Source organism: Brachyhypopomus gauderio, chromosome 12, assembly GCF_052324685.1.
Source record: "Brachyhypopomus gauderio isolate BG-103 chromosome 12, BGAUD_0.2, whole genome shotgun sequence".
Taxonomy (NCBI): Eukaryota; Metazoa; Chordata; class Actinopteri; order Gymnotiformes; family Hypopomidae; genus Brachyhypopomus; species Brachyhypopomus gauderio.
Window position 1 is genome coordinate 20156929 of NC_135222.1, and position 16127 is coordinate 20173055.

The 16127-nt window shown below is 44.0% G+C and overlaps 1 protein-coding gene across 3 annotated transcripts; it reads left to right on the forward strand.

Annotated features, from left to right (window-relative positions):
* Window positions 1-624: 624 nt before the first annotated feature.
* On the forward strand, window positions 625-16078 carry pkd1l2a (polycystic kidney disease 1 like 2a). Of its 3 annotated transcripts, XM_077023676.1 has the most exons (41): window positions 629-1001; window positions 1957-2112; window positions 2244-2432; window positions 3320-3430; window positions 3913-4060; window positions 4152-4381; window positions 4497-4904; window positions 5043-5152; window positions 5273-5420; window positions 5538-5727; window positions 6152-6260; window positions 6392-6524; window positions 6789-7025; window positions 7124-7266; window positions 7401-7583; window positions 7817-7954; window positions 8033-8188; window positions 8278-8402; window positions 8572-8692; window positions 8862-8993; window positions 9142-9367; window positions 9453-9643; window positions 9853-10083; window positions 10279-10380; window positions 10460-10638; window positions 10747-10893; window positions 11045-11244; window positions 11362-11600; window positions 11728-11929; window positions 12022-12470; window positions 12549-12645; window positions 13087-13227; window positions 13308-13493; window positions 13575-13905; window positions 14137-14270; window positions 14356-14483; window positions 14564-14724; window positions 14926-15136; window positions 15218-15319; window positions 15422-15553; window positions 15641-16078. In XM_077023676.1, exons 1-41 carry the CDS (start codon window positions 680-682, stop codon window positions 15779-15781), a joined length of 7419 nt encoding a protein of 2472 aa, XP_076879791.1. In that variant the 5' UTR covers window positions 629-679; the 3' UTR covers window positions 15782-16078. The 3 variants fall into 3 exon arrangements, with proteins under 3 accessions (XP_076879792.1, XP_076879791.1, XP_076879790.1); XM_077023675.1 differs by having other exon boundaries at window positions 12022-12645; XM_077023677.1 differs by lacking the exons at window positions 14926-15136; window positions 15218-15319; window positions 15422-15553; window positions 15641-16078 and having other exon boundaries at window positions 625-1001; window positions 12022-12645; window positions 14403-14483; window positions 14564-14699.
* Window positions 16079-16127: the final 49 nt, after the last annotated feature.

Here is a 16127-nt window from a genome sequence, read left to right on the forward strand (position 1 = left end):
AGTCATTAACAATGAGAATTAGCAGATGTGAAATTACTGCTGTGCTGATAGTAATTTCAGGTGTTGTATGCATTTGTTAATAGGGATCTGTAACTTTGTAAGATATATTAAATAAACATACTTACATACACATACACACACAATATACTAAACGGTTTCTTTTAATTTTAGTTTTCAGTTTTGATTTCGTAAAATCTCCACAACAGACAATACCACAATAGGCAATACTACAAGACACTGTAAACAAAGTAATTTGGTGCATTATCACAGGTTTAATTCTTTAGATTTCTTTTATGTTTTATTCATGACATAAAAAGCATTCCTGAATCAGACAATACATACCAAATGTGAAATATTGAATCTTCTAATTGATGATCACATGCCACAGGACTGTTGTTTGTGATTAATCACTGACTTATCTCTCACTGTGCAGGCGGTGTATTGAGACATCAATAGCTGCCCACAAAAGGTGAAGAATACCCTTCGTTATTTACTGATAGGTAAGAGGGACCACATGCCCTGGTGCTTGGGAACGATGCATCTAATAGAACAGCACAAAGCCCCAGAAGCCAGGCCTATTGGTGTGATTAGACCTTCATTTGGGAGGCTGACGTCAACTGCCTTTAAGTATGGAGGGACCAGATAGCTAGCAGTAGTGTGTGGATGAGTGGTAGTGAAGATGTTCAGACTCAGTCTCTCCACACTGCTGTTTGGGTTGGTCCTCAGTGCCACTGCCGTGTGCGGTGAAGAAGACCCAGAGGGCCTGTCCTGCCCTGAGCACCAGCAGGCCTTCGAGGGCTCCTGCTACGAGTTTGTGCACCTGCAGCGCAGTTTCCTCAGTTCTCAGAGCTGGTGTGAGCGTGGCGGTGGTCACCTGGCCTTCGTCCAGAACGACGAGACCCAGCAGTTCCTGCAGAGGCACCTGCAGCCCGAGCAGAACTGGTGGCTGGGACTGGCTCCTGCATCCTTCAACCTTTCCCTGGACTCTGCTGTCACAGAGAGTAAGTGCTTGGTTCTTCTGGACTAATTACATCCCTGTGTTAACTGGTGTCACAGGAACAACACAGATACTGTTACGAACTTACTTTCAGTTGTTATAAGCCAAATGCGTATAGGTATTGACATAAGTGTTTCAACTTCAAAAGCTCTTTTAGAATGTCTCCAGATAACCTAGTACTGAAACTCTCGCTTAATGCAATAATCACACACTAATTACATGTTAAGTTGTAATATGATTTTCTTCACCCATTTACAATGTGCCGACACAATCTGCACAATTTGTCAGCCTTATCGTCCAGGTTCATCTCAGCACAGCCGGCACAAAGCACACAGTCCATGAGCACGTCTCTCTCCTATCAGCGTGCTTTTCACTGATAACTTAATTAATTACTGACAATTAAATTACAGCACGCTGCTTTTCCTAATTATCTCAACAGGGCAGCCACTGGTTTATGGGTCTGATGCGAGGCTTTGTTCATTCACAGAGGCCATAAATGGACCAGCTTCTTGGGTTTACACAGACCCTTTTGATACTGGCAACAAAGCTGCTGCATTAATCATCCTGAGCCCACCAGAGCCCCCGCTGTATTGCAGCTTTACACTGTTGATTTGTCTGATTTTATTTGATTTCAGTTCTATTAATGAGCGATGACTTTAAAACGCATGTTGAATTTTTGTGGAAGGAGCCAAACAGGCAGCGATTACATTTGTAATATATTTTCGAAACATTTCAAATCATCAAGGATGAAAACACGATACAGCTCTGAAGCTTATTTTTATTGTGGTCCCCAGGTTATAGAGATAGCAATCTATCAGCCATGGGGAACATTTCACTTAGAAGAGAAAGGAGTTATGAACTGCATTGTAAATGTTTAAATGCTACATGACTTATTGGAATGATCTTTGATGTCTGGGGACATAATTATGTACATTCCCCTTTGACTGTCACTTCTACAGCTCCCTTGTCCTGGCTGGACGGTTCTGATGTGAGTTACTCTAACTGGCTGGGTGATCCAGTACCAGATGCAGACTGTGGCTACATTTCAGCGTCTGGATTTCAGTGGGTGACGACCACCAACTGCAGCCAGGAATTCTACTTCATCTGCCAGTTTGGTCGGTCTTCCTTGCTGCTCTAATAAGGCAACTGAGTCCAATTTCTGTGACATGTGCTACTCAGTGACCCCACCACCACCCCACAGTGATCCCACCACCACCACCACCACCATTTTATCCTGTCGTTTTAGAGCTGGGACGATCCCTAGCCTGTGTGGGCAGCAACGCTACACTGCAGTGTGGCTCCGGTCAGGTGATCGAGGTTGACGACAGCTTCTACGGCAGGAAGACACGGCATTTCTGCAGGGCCGGCCGCACGCCCCCAACCCCCCCTGCGGAGGAAGAATGCAGCTGGGTGGATGTAGCACGGTCCGTATCAGGTACGAAAGTATCCGCCAACCCTGCCAATGGTGAGAGGAATGAAACTACGAAAAATCATGATCAGGTTACTTGCAGGCTGCAGTAAATATACAGATATGTTGTTGTAGAAAACAAGTAGTCTTCCTTTAAAAAACAGGACATTCACCATAAGGAGCAGTAGGACGCGAAAGTCACCTATGAAATGGAAGGGTCACTATCAGAGTTGCTCCCAGCTGCAGTTCTGTATTGAGAGCTTCAACCACATCTGGGACACACAGAGATGTTTGTCTGTTGCAGTATATCCAAACAAAGAAGGCTTCATGAATACCAAAAAAAAAAGATCCTTCACATCTTCAGCGAAGATGCAAACAAGCAAAGATGCATTACACAGAAAAATCTGCACTGCTGAGTGAACTCTGCACAGAAGTGTAGTGTAGTGACTGTGTAGTCCCAGTTTTGAATTGTAATGCTTGTAACTGCCTGTTTAAATGCTAGTCTTTGTTGTGTATACAAGGTCTGTTGTCACATAGTAAATCTGTACATGCAGAATAAAATGTTTTGAACTTTGATTTAAAAGCTGAGCCACACGAGACCCCTATCAGATTCAGTGCTTTGAAAGATGAATGATGTCCAAACTAACACAAATTAAATATTTACAAAGGGATGTGAACACTTGATTACCAAAGCACAGTGCATGTTCCGTAATGCTGCGCAGAAAAAAAGCTACCTAGCTGAATGTTTACACAGAGAAGTACAAATATTTTCATGCCCTCCTATCTAAAAAGATCAGAATTGTGTCACATGTAGCATAGTTGTATTAGTGTTACTCTGTACATGATAAAGAGATGCCATTATGCAATTATGTTATGATTTCATTATAACACTCGTTGTCACCATCCAATCCCAGAGCATTGTCGGGGGCTCCAGGTATGCCAGGCTGCCACTGATGTCATATCCGTTGGAAAGCCGTGTCCTGGACTGGGAAGCTACTTATTAGTGGAGTACCACTGCAAAGATGGTCAGACTACCAGTTTCTCTGTTATCTGATCTAGATAGCATCCAACAGTCTCAATACATTTTACACATGCCATTACTGCATTTAGATAACAGGTCCATTTTTTGAATTTAGATAACAATTATACATGGAAATTATCTAAAGGGCCGCTCAATCTGGCCACACAAATCTTAATGTTTTTATGATCGAAACATTGTCTGTGCCTTTAATTGCTTTGTTTATGGATCTAATACGTGTCTCATGACATGGTTTAGGTATAGTTCTTATCTGTTGCACAACAACCATATGTTTACCGTTGTTTGCTCAAAGAAAATAAATGGCTAAAGGTCAAGAAATTAGAAATATAAACAAACTCCAGCCTTTCTTATATGAATATTAGAAAGCCTTTTTGATCATGAGGAATGATTTAATATTTTAAAGATTTTGAAGGTCTTAATAGATATTCACTATAGATCATATTTGGATAATGGATGTTTTGCTAACAGGTCTTCATCTAATGGTGAATCGTCGAGCCGCTGTATTTAAGAACGTCACCGTGACAGTAAAGTGGCTGCTGAACCCTTACCAAGGCAACCTCACATGCGCTCTGAGTGCTGGAGACGGACACACTATTGACCCCTACAGGCCTGAAAAGTGAATTACTGTCCCTTTTACATAAAGAAAATCCTCTTGAATACCCAGAATGCATTGTTAATGTACATATGGCTTACATAATTTGTTTTAGTTCGCAGGGTATCTTGGTGCATAAGTACCAGCGTGCTGGCATGTACACCGTCACAGTGGAGTGCAGTACCAGTGACTGGCATGTGACAGCTCAAAAAACCATCACCATCCAGGAGCCACTTGGCAAATTTGGTATAATAAGGTGCTACTGCACCAACCACTCAATGGGTGTTGAGAACTGCACAGGTCTCCACCACCAACCACTGGAGATCCAGGTGGAACTGGATGCAGGTGACGTACACCACCCACAATCACGCTGTGAACACTCATCATCGCATGTGGTGAAGCATGTATGGATGTTCTTTACAGTAACATTAACAAGAATGGCGTCTCCATATTCCATCAGGAACCAACGTCTCCTACAAAATCCACCATGGGGCTGCAGAACTTGCCTCCCTCTCTGTAGTCAGAGGCATAATTCCCCACAATATCACCTTGCTCCCAGAGACCCTAGAGAGCTTGGGCTCAGGGTGCCATGAGCTGATTCTCCTGGCTTCAAATGGCGTAACAGATAGAGACGTGTCCACCACTCTGGAGCTGTGTTTGGTGGCGCCGGTGGAAGGCCTACTTGCATCTGTTGCACCAGAACAGGTGTCCTGCTGGGAGTCAGTTCTGTACGTTAACGTCTCTCTGGCTCAAGGTGCTCCGGTGGAACTGGTATTCTTTCTGTCTGCTGCTAATGATAGCTTCTCTGAGACCCATCAGATGCTCAATGGCAGTGCACAGATATTCAACATCTCCAGCAAAATAAAAGGTGCCATAAATGCTGTATTAACTATATATTTTTATTCCACTTAGAAGCATTTCTTCACATAACTTTCACATATTTTCACATAATATTTAATATTTGTAACTTTTCTCAAATAAAATATAAAATGATGACACATTACAGGCACATTAAAGGTAGTCGTCAGGGCATGGAACTTGTTCTCAGTAATGGAGGCGGATGCTGGCTACACAACGCTGGACTGCCAGGAAGAACCAGAGCAGCGCCAAAACGGTGTAGGTGGAACACAAAAATGGTTCACAATGAGGAAAGCGGTTCATGAGCATTTATTCATGCCGTTGAAATATCACAGCGCACAGTAAGTGTTCTTAGTGTTCTAGGGGTTTCCTTCTCAGACGGCACAGCACGCAAGAGTCCCAGGAGACGGTAGCCTGGTGATCACTGCGAACCCGGAGAACCCAGTCATTGGCAGGGGCGGTGTCGTGCTGGGAGTCGACAGACTAAATGGAGATCCTAAAGTTTATACATTTTCCTGGAGTTGCGGTAAGTGATGACACTTCACGCAAGCTTCGCGTGGTGATTTTTGACATTTGTATACGCTTTACAAGTGGCACTTATAGTCCTCATGTTTGAACCTGTTGCTATTTCTGCTGCTTACAGATGGAACATGTCCATGTAATGTCAGCACTGAGACGGAAACACATGAGATAAGCACGGCCTGTCTCCCTCCACCCTACAGCTTCTCGGTCTACTCTGTGACTGCTACGGAGATAACAGGACCTGCCCAACCACTAACAGCTACAAGATGTGTCTCTGTCACCCCAGGGACCGATTTTATTCCAGTCATCACGTAAGTGTTCCACTTCTTTCATCACATCCAGTCATAAACCATAAGTCATTCAAGCCAAATGGAAAGCAGAAGGATCTAATGTGTCCTGGGGGAAATGCGTTATAGATTAGATTGGATAGAGTATGACATCAATCTAAGTGACCAATGATTTGAAGCGGGTGATTTCTTGACATTCAGTAATCACCCAGGTTTTCGACGGAGAGACCATGGTCCACAGCTTTGCCAAGAGACACTATAGCAAACACAAGCAAGAGAGGAACTGATTACACTACATCTCACTCTGCAGTTTCAGGCATTAAGACCTGTAAAATGTGTTATTTCCCTGTTCAAATGTATTTCCCCATTTCACTGTTTCCATAATTATTGATTAATTCTAAGCTAATTTAGCTGATGTGTCAACCACCTCCTTCTCACATCCTTTCAGATGTTTGAACTGCAATCCAGCTAACAAAAGTTCCAGCGTTCATTTGCAGTTGCAGTGTGAAGATTGTCAGCAAATGGTTTGGTACTTTGAGGACACAAACCCAGCATCTGTAAGTCTCGTGTCCTCCAACATCTGCGGGGTGGACATATTTAACTGACTCTTACATCTGTCATTTGTGATGTGTAAAGGACTATATGGTATATGAGTGTATATCCATCCAATACTGTATACTACTTTCAGGGTGTGCTGAGTTCCTGCTATTCTAACAGTGGGCAGAAGCCACTGATAAAGAAGATGGAAGGTGACAGTTCTCTTACAGTGGAGACCGCAGTTCTGAACACTGCACAGCACAATCTTACTGTAGTGGCTTACGGTGGGTGTCATCCCCTCTTCAATGGAATTAGGGTTTGTTAAAAGCATATATACACTAAAAATAAAATAAACTTAAAATAAACCCAGAACCTTAATTGAGAATTAAATTGGTATGAATGTTTACTTTGCTCTGTGGACTTAACAACTCTCAGTATGAAAAATAATAATATACTGTATATATTTTTTGTGATTTTATATATGAACATATTTGCCAAATACTTTCATTGGTGGTGAGGTCCGCATGCACTCTGTTTCCATTCCCCAGGTGTGAAGGACGGTTTATCTGGATTCGCTCAGTTCACCATTCCGATCTTGACTTCCTCCTCCACATCTCCGCCTGCCACCCCAGCCTCAACAGAACAACCGGACCGTCACAGTCCGCCCTCCTGTGTGGTCAGACCCACAGAGGGGAATGTCCTCTCCCCTTTTAACATCACCTGCTCCGTGGCACCATCATTCTGCGAAGCTCCACTATGCACATACTGCTTCAGAACATCTTCTGGTACGTGATATACTGTTCCACAGAACACGTCTATTGAAGTCATTGTCCACAAATGTGAACACCATTCACTTCTACACGTCCTACACCTCCACCCCCAGGTGACTACCTGCACTGTGGCCATGAGCATATGGTGGAGACCCTCTTCCTGCCTGTAGGAGCTGGCACTAACCACACCCTGCTGGTGGTGGTCACCGTTGAGAATGGGGCAGGGCAGAAGATCACGACTACTCTGTCCGCCCAGGTCGGCTCACGACTAGACCAGCGTCTAACAAAACTGATAAATAATATAAATAATATTATTTACTTATCAAACTAATAAATCTGATAAGTTGATCGTTTCTTATTAATTCACGCCCTGATCTTCGACACTCTCAGGTGAAGGATGTTGACACGGGGTCCACGGTGCACGACCTGGAGGCCCTCGTGTCTGGGCACACAGACCGTCTGCAGCAGCATGGGAAGCTCATGGGGCCGGCGCTAGCACAGATGTACCAGTCCGTGTCCAACACACTGAATGAGGGCTCAGCTGCAGGCCAAGATCAAGACGCCAAAATGAAGGTACAAACAATATAGACTCCCTATTTTACACATCCTTTATTTCTACTGTGGATACATTAATCACATCCAAAAAAAAGTTCATAAAGTGGAATGATGTCTTATTTATTTCATGCTTATTTTGCATAATAAAATAGAATGAAATTGTATTATCCAGTCAAGGCAAGAAATTCATCTTTTGTTTTAGATATAACCATGAAGAATAAAACAGCACACAATGTTTTTCCTCAATTAAGCTACGTGAGCAGATGCTGCTGGACCTGGGCACCGCGGTGAATGCTGGACCCCTCAGGAACCCTTCAGAAGTTCAGATGACCGCAGGTGCTGTGGTGGGGATCACAAGGCAGGCGGAGGAGCTAACCTCCACAGCCCAGGTAACCTCCGCTGAACAACATGAGGCCCCGCACCTCTTTATCCATTTTCACCGTAATTCGTCTTTCTCTCCTCTGCAGTTGCAGGCCGGATTTCTTCTGTCAAATCTCAGTAAGTCCTTGGCCACTCTGGCACCTTCTGAGGCAGAGGACCAAGAACTAATGATGCAGGCAGCCACACCCATCATTCAGGCTGCTGGTAACATCTTCAAGGTTTCTTCTGACACAGACCAGGAGGTACTGCAGTCCATCTTAACCTCGGGAGGATCTCACCTGCTCAAACGTGACGCTCCATGCTTCCTTTGATGCCTTTCCCTGTGCTATAGGAAGTGATGTCCAAACACTTACTGACCATAGTAGACAATGTGCAGAGCGCATTGCTGTCTGGCAGAAGTGCCGACCAAGAGGCTGTTATTGTCAGCACCCCCGAGATCAGTGTGTATGTAAACAGGTAGGCCGAAGCTCTTCCGGCTTTCTTGTACAGAACATTTCTAGATCGAGTCTTTCTAGACTACTGACTTTACTGTCAGAAACCGTGTTGAAGCTTGGTGCACCACTGGGACACCTTGAATGGTCTACAGTCATTTAAACGTTACTGACACGCACTTTATGGTGTCCAGGATGTCACCCGGAGAACTCCAGAAACAGTCCTTCAGCGTTGAGAACAGCAGCTCAGTCAGCTTCGTGCTTCCAGCTTTGCAGTCTGATGTTCTGTCTTTTGAGGGACCAGTGGACGTGCGGGTGCGAGCTTCGAGCTACCGGTCCATGACACTCTACATGTCCACATGTCTCTGTACAGCTCGGTGATCTCGCACATGTGCAGTCTTTACTATCAACTCTGAGTTGAATTTAAATGTATGAAAAGTGTTGTGGAAATTAAATGTTTGTTGATGGTTTTTCTGGTTTACAGATGTTGAGTTTTTGGCAGAACCCCTTCTCGTGGAGCAAGGGTCCCCCTATAAGTGGAGCGGTGGGGTCTCTCTCTCTCACCAGTGAGAACGGCTCGGTCATCCCAGTTTCTGACTTGACTGAGGAGATTGAGGTACAATCCCTTAGCCATTAAAACAATTCAGAACAATATTGTTGTTCTACATATGAGTCATGCATAAGTGTGAAAAACACTGCTTTAAAATGTCTAGGACAATGTGCTGTTAGCATGTATATTCAGCCTGTATACATTTCATCCATAGATTCTCCTACCAAGACCAGAGGTGGTAGAATTAAACAGCACATTTCTGGACTTGGGAAACTATAGTACACTTGTCATCAATGTGACCACACCCAACATATCTCTGGTCTTGAAACTGGACCCCACCGAAGAGATACCTTTACAGTTACTACTGGGATTTCAGCACTACCCAAATGACACCAACTACATGGCCCAAATTCATCTCCCTCAAACAGGAAACTCTTCAGGTGATTCATTAACTGATTCTCTGGAATGATTTTTATTACTACTCAAAAGTAACATGAAGTAATAAACACTTGATGTGTGTCACAGAGGAGAGGTACACGTGGGTTCTGGGCCCCAGGGATATGGCACTAGAAGAAGGGGTTTACTATCTTCTAGTGAGACCAGTTGTAGGAGCAGGTGTGAACTCCTCAAATGCTTCAGTGTTTGTCACATCTATCGCTGCCCAGTGCTTGTACTGGGATGAAACTACAACCAACTGGAGCGACTATGGCTGTAGGGTGAGTGACATTTAAGTGCCCTCATTTAAGACCGCTAATTTATGTACCCTCATTTAAGAACCCTAATTTAAGTGCCCTCATTTTGGTATTTAACAAGGCTGTAGGGTGAGCTTAACACTTAATTTGCTCAAAGTCTACAAAAGAAAACTCACTATCTAGCATGTAACCACTTGCTTTTCCACGTATTACTTCCATCTCTGCCTCTGCAGGTGGGTCCTCGCACCTCAGCGTCGGTCACTCAGTGCCTCTGCACACATCTGACATTTTTTGGGAGCTCTTTCTTTGTGATGCCCAACGTAGTGGACGTGTCCCGCACAGCCGAGCTCTTCGCCACGTTCGTCAACAACCCTGTGGTGGTGTGTTTCGTTGGTGCTGTATTCCTGGTCTATCTTACTGCGGTGGTATGGGCCCGAAGAAAAGACATCCAGGACTCCGCCAAGGTCTGCATGATAGCCCTCATTAGTCCTCCTCCTTCTCAAGACCAAGAACTGTGTACCAGTGATATGTCACTTTGGATTATGCTGCATTTTTCAAGAACAAATCTTATTTCTGAAAATTATTATTTTGTTTTTGATGGTATATGATTTCCTTGTGTAACTCATTAACTTGTGTTAAAAAATGGTGTGATCCAAAAGGTGAAAGTCACAGTATTAGAAGACAATGACCCTTTGGCTGAATATCGGTATTTGGTGACCATTTGCACAGGGCATCGTCGAGGAGCGTCCACTTCCTCTCAGGTCAGGGCATCTACCGTTGCTTAAACAGTCATTTTAAAAATAAAGTCGATAGGTTAAATAGTAGCCAATGCCACCACAGGTCGCAGTCACCCTGGTTGGTTCAGAGGGGGAGACTGAGCCCCATCATTTGACGGACCCAGACAAGCTGCTCTTTGAGAGGGGTGCTGTGGACATGTTCCTCCTCACCACTCCGTTCTCTCTCGGAGAGCTTCAGAGCGTCAGGCTGTGGCATGACAACTCCGGGAAACATCCTGCTTGGTAAGGAAATGAAATCTTTTTTCGGCATTCCCGTAGCCCGTGTCTATTGCTTCTAAACTGGATGTCAATTTTGGAGTAGTGTGAGTACTTTCGATGTGTGCCCTTCAGGTATGTGAACAAGGTGATGGTGCAGGACCTGGAGATTGGACAGAAGTGGCACTTCTTGTGTAGTTCATGGCTGGCCATCGATATAGGAGAGTGCACACTGGATAAAGTGTTCCCTGTGGCAACAGAGAAGGACTTAAAAGGGTTTAGGTGAGTATCCCTAGCAACAGAGGAGAACTTAAAAGGGTTTAGGTGAGTAACCCTGGCAGTTTAAATGAAAAATATCTCCCCAAAAAAGGTCTTGTTTTTTACATTCCTGGCCATACGTCCAATGTAACAGATACGCCTGTTGTTTCTACAGCAATCTGTTCTTCATGAAGACAGCAAAGGATTTCCGAGATGGTCACATCTGGTACTCTGTAGTTAGTCGGCCCCCCAGTAGTAACTTCACTCGTGTGCAGCGAGTTTCCTGCTGTTTCTCCCTGCTACTCTGCACCATGCTGACAAGTATCATGTTCTGGGGTATTCCTACAGACCCCTCCGAGCAGACCATGGACCTGGGTAATACACATGTTCTTCTGCACCAACACCTGTACTTTCATTACTAGGTTTATCACGACAGATTGAAGTTCTTAAAACTTGAGCCAAGAGTAACAGCTCATCTACCTCTGGTCAAAGGTAAGATCGAGTTCACCTGGCAGCAGGTGATGATTGGTATCCAGAGCTCCATCATCATGTTCCCCATCAACCTCCTCATCGTCAGCATCTTCAGAAACGCCCGTCCAGGGGAACAAAAGTCAGAAACACCATCAAAGATCGACTCTGTTAAGCAAGGAAAAACAGGACGTGTCACACCAACTCAACCTCCATCTCCAAAGAACAATCATAGGGAGATCACACCAGATGCAGTAATAAAGGTCTGTGAAAGCAGTTATCATTCATCAGATAATTCCTGGCCAATAAAAAACAATGCCCCTTAATTCTTATTATAAAATGACCCTATTCAATTTTAATTTAATCCTTTTTAACATTTTAATATTGTAGGATATCAAACGGATAGCTCAGTCACTCTCTAAAGCTTTGAGGAGTCCCATGCCAAGCATTGACTGTGGTAAAATGGACATAAACGCTCTGCTGTCGCTGGTTGAAGATATTATTCGGCAGCAAAACTGTATAGGTTGCGAGTTCTATTGCAACGACTCCAAAAAAGAGCTTGCTGTCTCCCTGAGGGCTGTGAATCTACAAGGTTTGGATACAACAATAAAATGCCCATATTTTGTGTTTTTGTAAAACGTCTTATACATTGTCTTGGTATAATTTCTGGCTGTGTTTCCACAGAACGGAGTCCTGAGCGAATGCCGAACGATAGGCACAGCGTCTACCAGCATTACCTCTACAAGCAGCTCCAGAATGTGGAAAAGGAGCTGAGGCTGCTGGGTCCTTCACGATTCTCCAGTCCAGAGGGCTACGGTCAGGCCGTGCAGCAGGTCCGGGGTATGAAGGGACTTCTAGAGCCCCACCTCCCCTCCAGCTCCACGAGGGACCAGTCGTCCTGCGGCTCCGGCCCTGCCGAGGACAGCGGAGGAGGCGGGAGGAAGTGCTGTCAGGGGGGCCTGCCCTGGTGGTTTGTGATCGTGGGCTGGATTCTTGTTGCAGCCACTAGCGGAGTGTCTGCATACTTCACCATGATGTATGGGCTGACCTATGGGAAAGATCGCTCCATTAGCTGGCTCATTTCTATGGTTGTGTCTTTCTTTGAGAGTCTTTTCATTACTCAGCCTATAAAGGTAAGACATTCAACTGCTTCATGTTTAGATGAATCCATTTTTACTGAAATTGATATTGTCACCTGTGTTTTTATTCAGGTGCTGGGATTTGCTGTCTTCTTCGCTCTGGTGATGAAGACGGTAGATCAGGACGAATATGGGGACGTTCCAATTGATAGTACTTTTTCAACTTCAGGTATACTGGGGTTGAAAAATACTGTATAATTTGTAAAAGCTTTACATAAAGGCCACTAAAAGGGCTTATAATGCTTAGTTTTTCACAATAAGTCCACATGCTAACTATTCTAGGTGACAAATATGTGCTTTGACTACCAGACCAAACAGCCACATACAACATCACTGTTCCATAGCAGAGCACCAAACATTCATTTTATACACCTTCACATTTATCCTCTCAGAGCAAAGGGAGGTTCCTCTAACCACACTTTCCCATTTGAAACAAAGGTTTTCCGTACAGATAGAAAACTTGGGCCCTGAGCATCAGACCAAAGAACTACCTTTGGTCTGGCGCAGAAGCCAGAAAATGCATTCTGCTCTTCTTGATCCTCTCCTCCGTCAGTCTCTTCCACAGTTCATGATACGTAACGGCCGTCTACAATATTTCTCCTGTCCACAGGGGACCCTGACGGCATACACATTGCTAGGAGAGACAGTACATGCAGCTTCTACCAGCCCCCTCCCCCGGCTGATGTTCAGAAGATGAGGGACAACATGATCAAAGAACAAAAGGTCTTTGGATTAATCAGGGAGATTCTGAGTAAGAAAATATTCACTTGTATGTTATTGGTTAACTAGTGGACAGCAGCAGGTGGTACAAGAGACCTGTTTCTTTTACAGTCTACGTGGGGTTCCTGTGGATGTTGCTGTTGGTAGCGTATGGTCAACGTGATCCAAACGCTTACTTCCTCACTCAGCATATTCAGAAGAGCTTCAGCAACGGCATTTCCCAAAGCATGAGCCACAAAGATGTGCTTACTTGGACGAACACCACGCTCTTGAAAAACCTCTTTGGACGACAACCAGGTATCTTCTTTGAAGCAAGAGAGCCATGCGTCTAGAGCAGGCTAGACGATCACATCTCACGTGCTACGGTCTCTTTGTCAGGGTTCATCACAGACGGGAAGTCGAAGCTGGTGGGCAGCGCTCGTCTGCGGCAGGTCAGAGTGCAGAAGGGCTCCTGTCAGACGGCCGCTTGCATGCGCAGCTCTGTTCCCGACTGCAACGCTCCGTACTCTTGGGAGGCGGAGGACACGGGCTCCTACGGCCCAGGCTGGAGCCGCTCTACGTACAGCAGCGGGGCCGAGAGCCGGCTGACACCGTGGCAGTACCAAAGCCAGTCTAGTCTCAGGGCTCATCCTGTCTGGGGGAGTGTGGCCATGTACAGAGGTGGAGGCTTTGTGGTTGACCTAGGCTCTGACCTGCAAAATGCAAGCAGGTAACTTTTCATTTACTTTATAAAAAAAAAACATGGAGGTTTTATTATATATATATATATATATATATATATATATATATATATATATATATATATATATATATATATATATATATAACTTTATAATATTCAGGTAGCAAGTACTGTGAAGGAATATATTCACTGTTAATGTAGTTAAATTCAGAAATAGCAGTTTGTTATATGGTAAACCACTGCATTTCCCTTTTGCAGTTTGCTTCAATACCTGTTCGAGAACACTTGGCTTGATGTATACACTCGTGCTGTTTTCGTGGAGTTCACAGTTTATAATGCCAATGTCAACCTCTTCTGTATTGTCACCTTGATGCTTGAGACCACAGCAGTGGGTAAGTACTGTTTTCTTACATGTTCTAAGTATTTTCAGTTAAAATGAAGTCCAGACAATTCATGTTTTTGTTTTATATTTCCTAGGAGCATTTCAGTATCGCAGCGAACTACAGAGTGTCCGTCTTTATCAGTCCACAGGTGGTCTCCATATATTTGTGATGGCCTCTGAGGCAATCTATTTCCTCTTTATCCTGTATTACATGTTTCAGCAGGTTAGTCTCATATCACTCATGGTGGTATAAATATTGGCGATAAATTGTGGTCAAATAGAGGGATGCATTGGTTTTTGCAGGGCAAGTTAATGAAGAGCCAGAAATGGGGGTACTTTAGCAGCAAGTGGAACGTTCTGGAACTGGCCATCATTATTCTAAGCTGGAGTGCATTATCTGTTTTTATCAAGAGGACACTGCTGGGTAACCAAGACATTGAGTACTATCAAAACCACAAAGACCAGTAAGTGAATATTTAGCCAAGGGTTTACCACTTTCTTCATTTATACTGAATGTTGCCATTAAGATATTCATCATATCTGTCATTTCTAAATGTTCTTAATACTATGGTAACCCCTTAATAAAATATTAATTTTGAACACTTTAGTGTCGTCTATCAGACTTCCCGTTGGCCTGTACAGTAAACATTTTGGTCCTCTGCCAGGTACGCTAGTTTCCATGAAACCGCCGTCACAGATGCAGTTCTTGGGTACCTTATAGCTTTTCTGGTCCTGCTGGCCACAATCAAACTGTGGCACCTACTGCGACTCAACCCCAAACTGAACATGATTACCGCCACCCTGCGGAGGGCATGGAACGACATCTCTGGATTCATTGTAGTCATAACAATCATGTTCCTGGCCTACTCCATTGCTGTGAGTAAACACATCAATAGAAATGTTTGAACTTCACAACGACCATTTATACCATTTCACTTTGTGTGTCCCCTTCTACAGTGTAATCTGATGTATGGCTGGAAGCTGTACTCTTACAGGACTCTGCTCCACGCTGCCCAGACCATGGTCAGCTTACAGCTGGGCATCTTCAACTATGAAGAAGTGAGCCACGACAATGTTGAAATCACCAGCGAGCATTATGCTAGTGTTGCTAGATGGCTTGATGGCTAATCTCCATAATGGTGATTCTCATTTGGACTACAGGTTTTGGATTACAACCCTGTTCTTGGTGCATTTGTCATTGGCTCCTGCATCATTTTCATGACATTCGTGGTACTGAACCTCTTCATATCAGTCATCCTGGTGGCATTCAGCCAAGAGCAGTTACATCACCAGGTACAAATCTTAAGGCTGTAATCAACAGCAATTTAAATTCACAAATGAAACAATCCATGTACAAGTCCACATCTCTCTCCCTTACAGCCATCTGAAGAAGAGGAAATTGTGGACCTGATGCTAATGAAGATATGTAATCTTTTTGGGATCAAGGTCAAGAACAAACTGACTGACATTAAACCAAACCATCTTGCGGCCTCCAACATAAAACCTTCCGTCATATCGTAGGCACACAATGTTTTACTGCAGATTTATACGGATAATGGAGGCTTTGATGCGTTCCCTTTACATTTGAAAATGGAAGCGCTATAAATATCTACATGCAAAATACTGCAATTAGGTCTAGAGGCTTGTTTTGCCAGTTCTTAATTATTCTTACTGTGGTGTGCACTGACTCTGTATCTCCTGTACATGCTGACCTTCTCTCTGCAGACATTGGCTTTTGGAGATTTCTGTATGAAATCAAAGTTGTGTTCACTGCTTGAAGTCTGAGATGTCCCTGAATAATAGTTATGAAACCTGCAACCTTCTGTCTGGAGCATCATTTGTTTTGTGCTTTTCAAAAAAAAAAAAT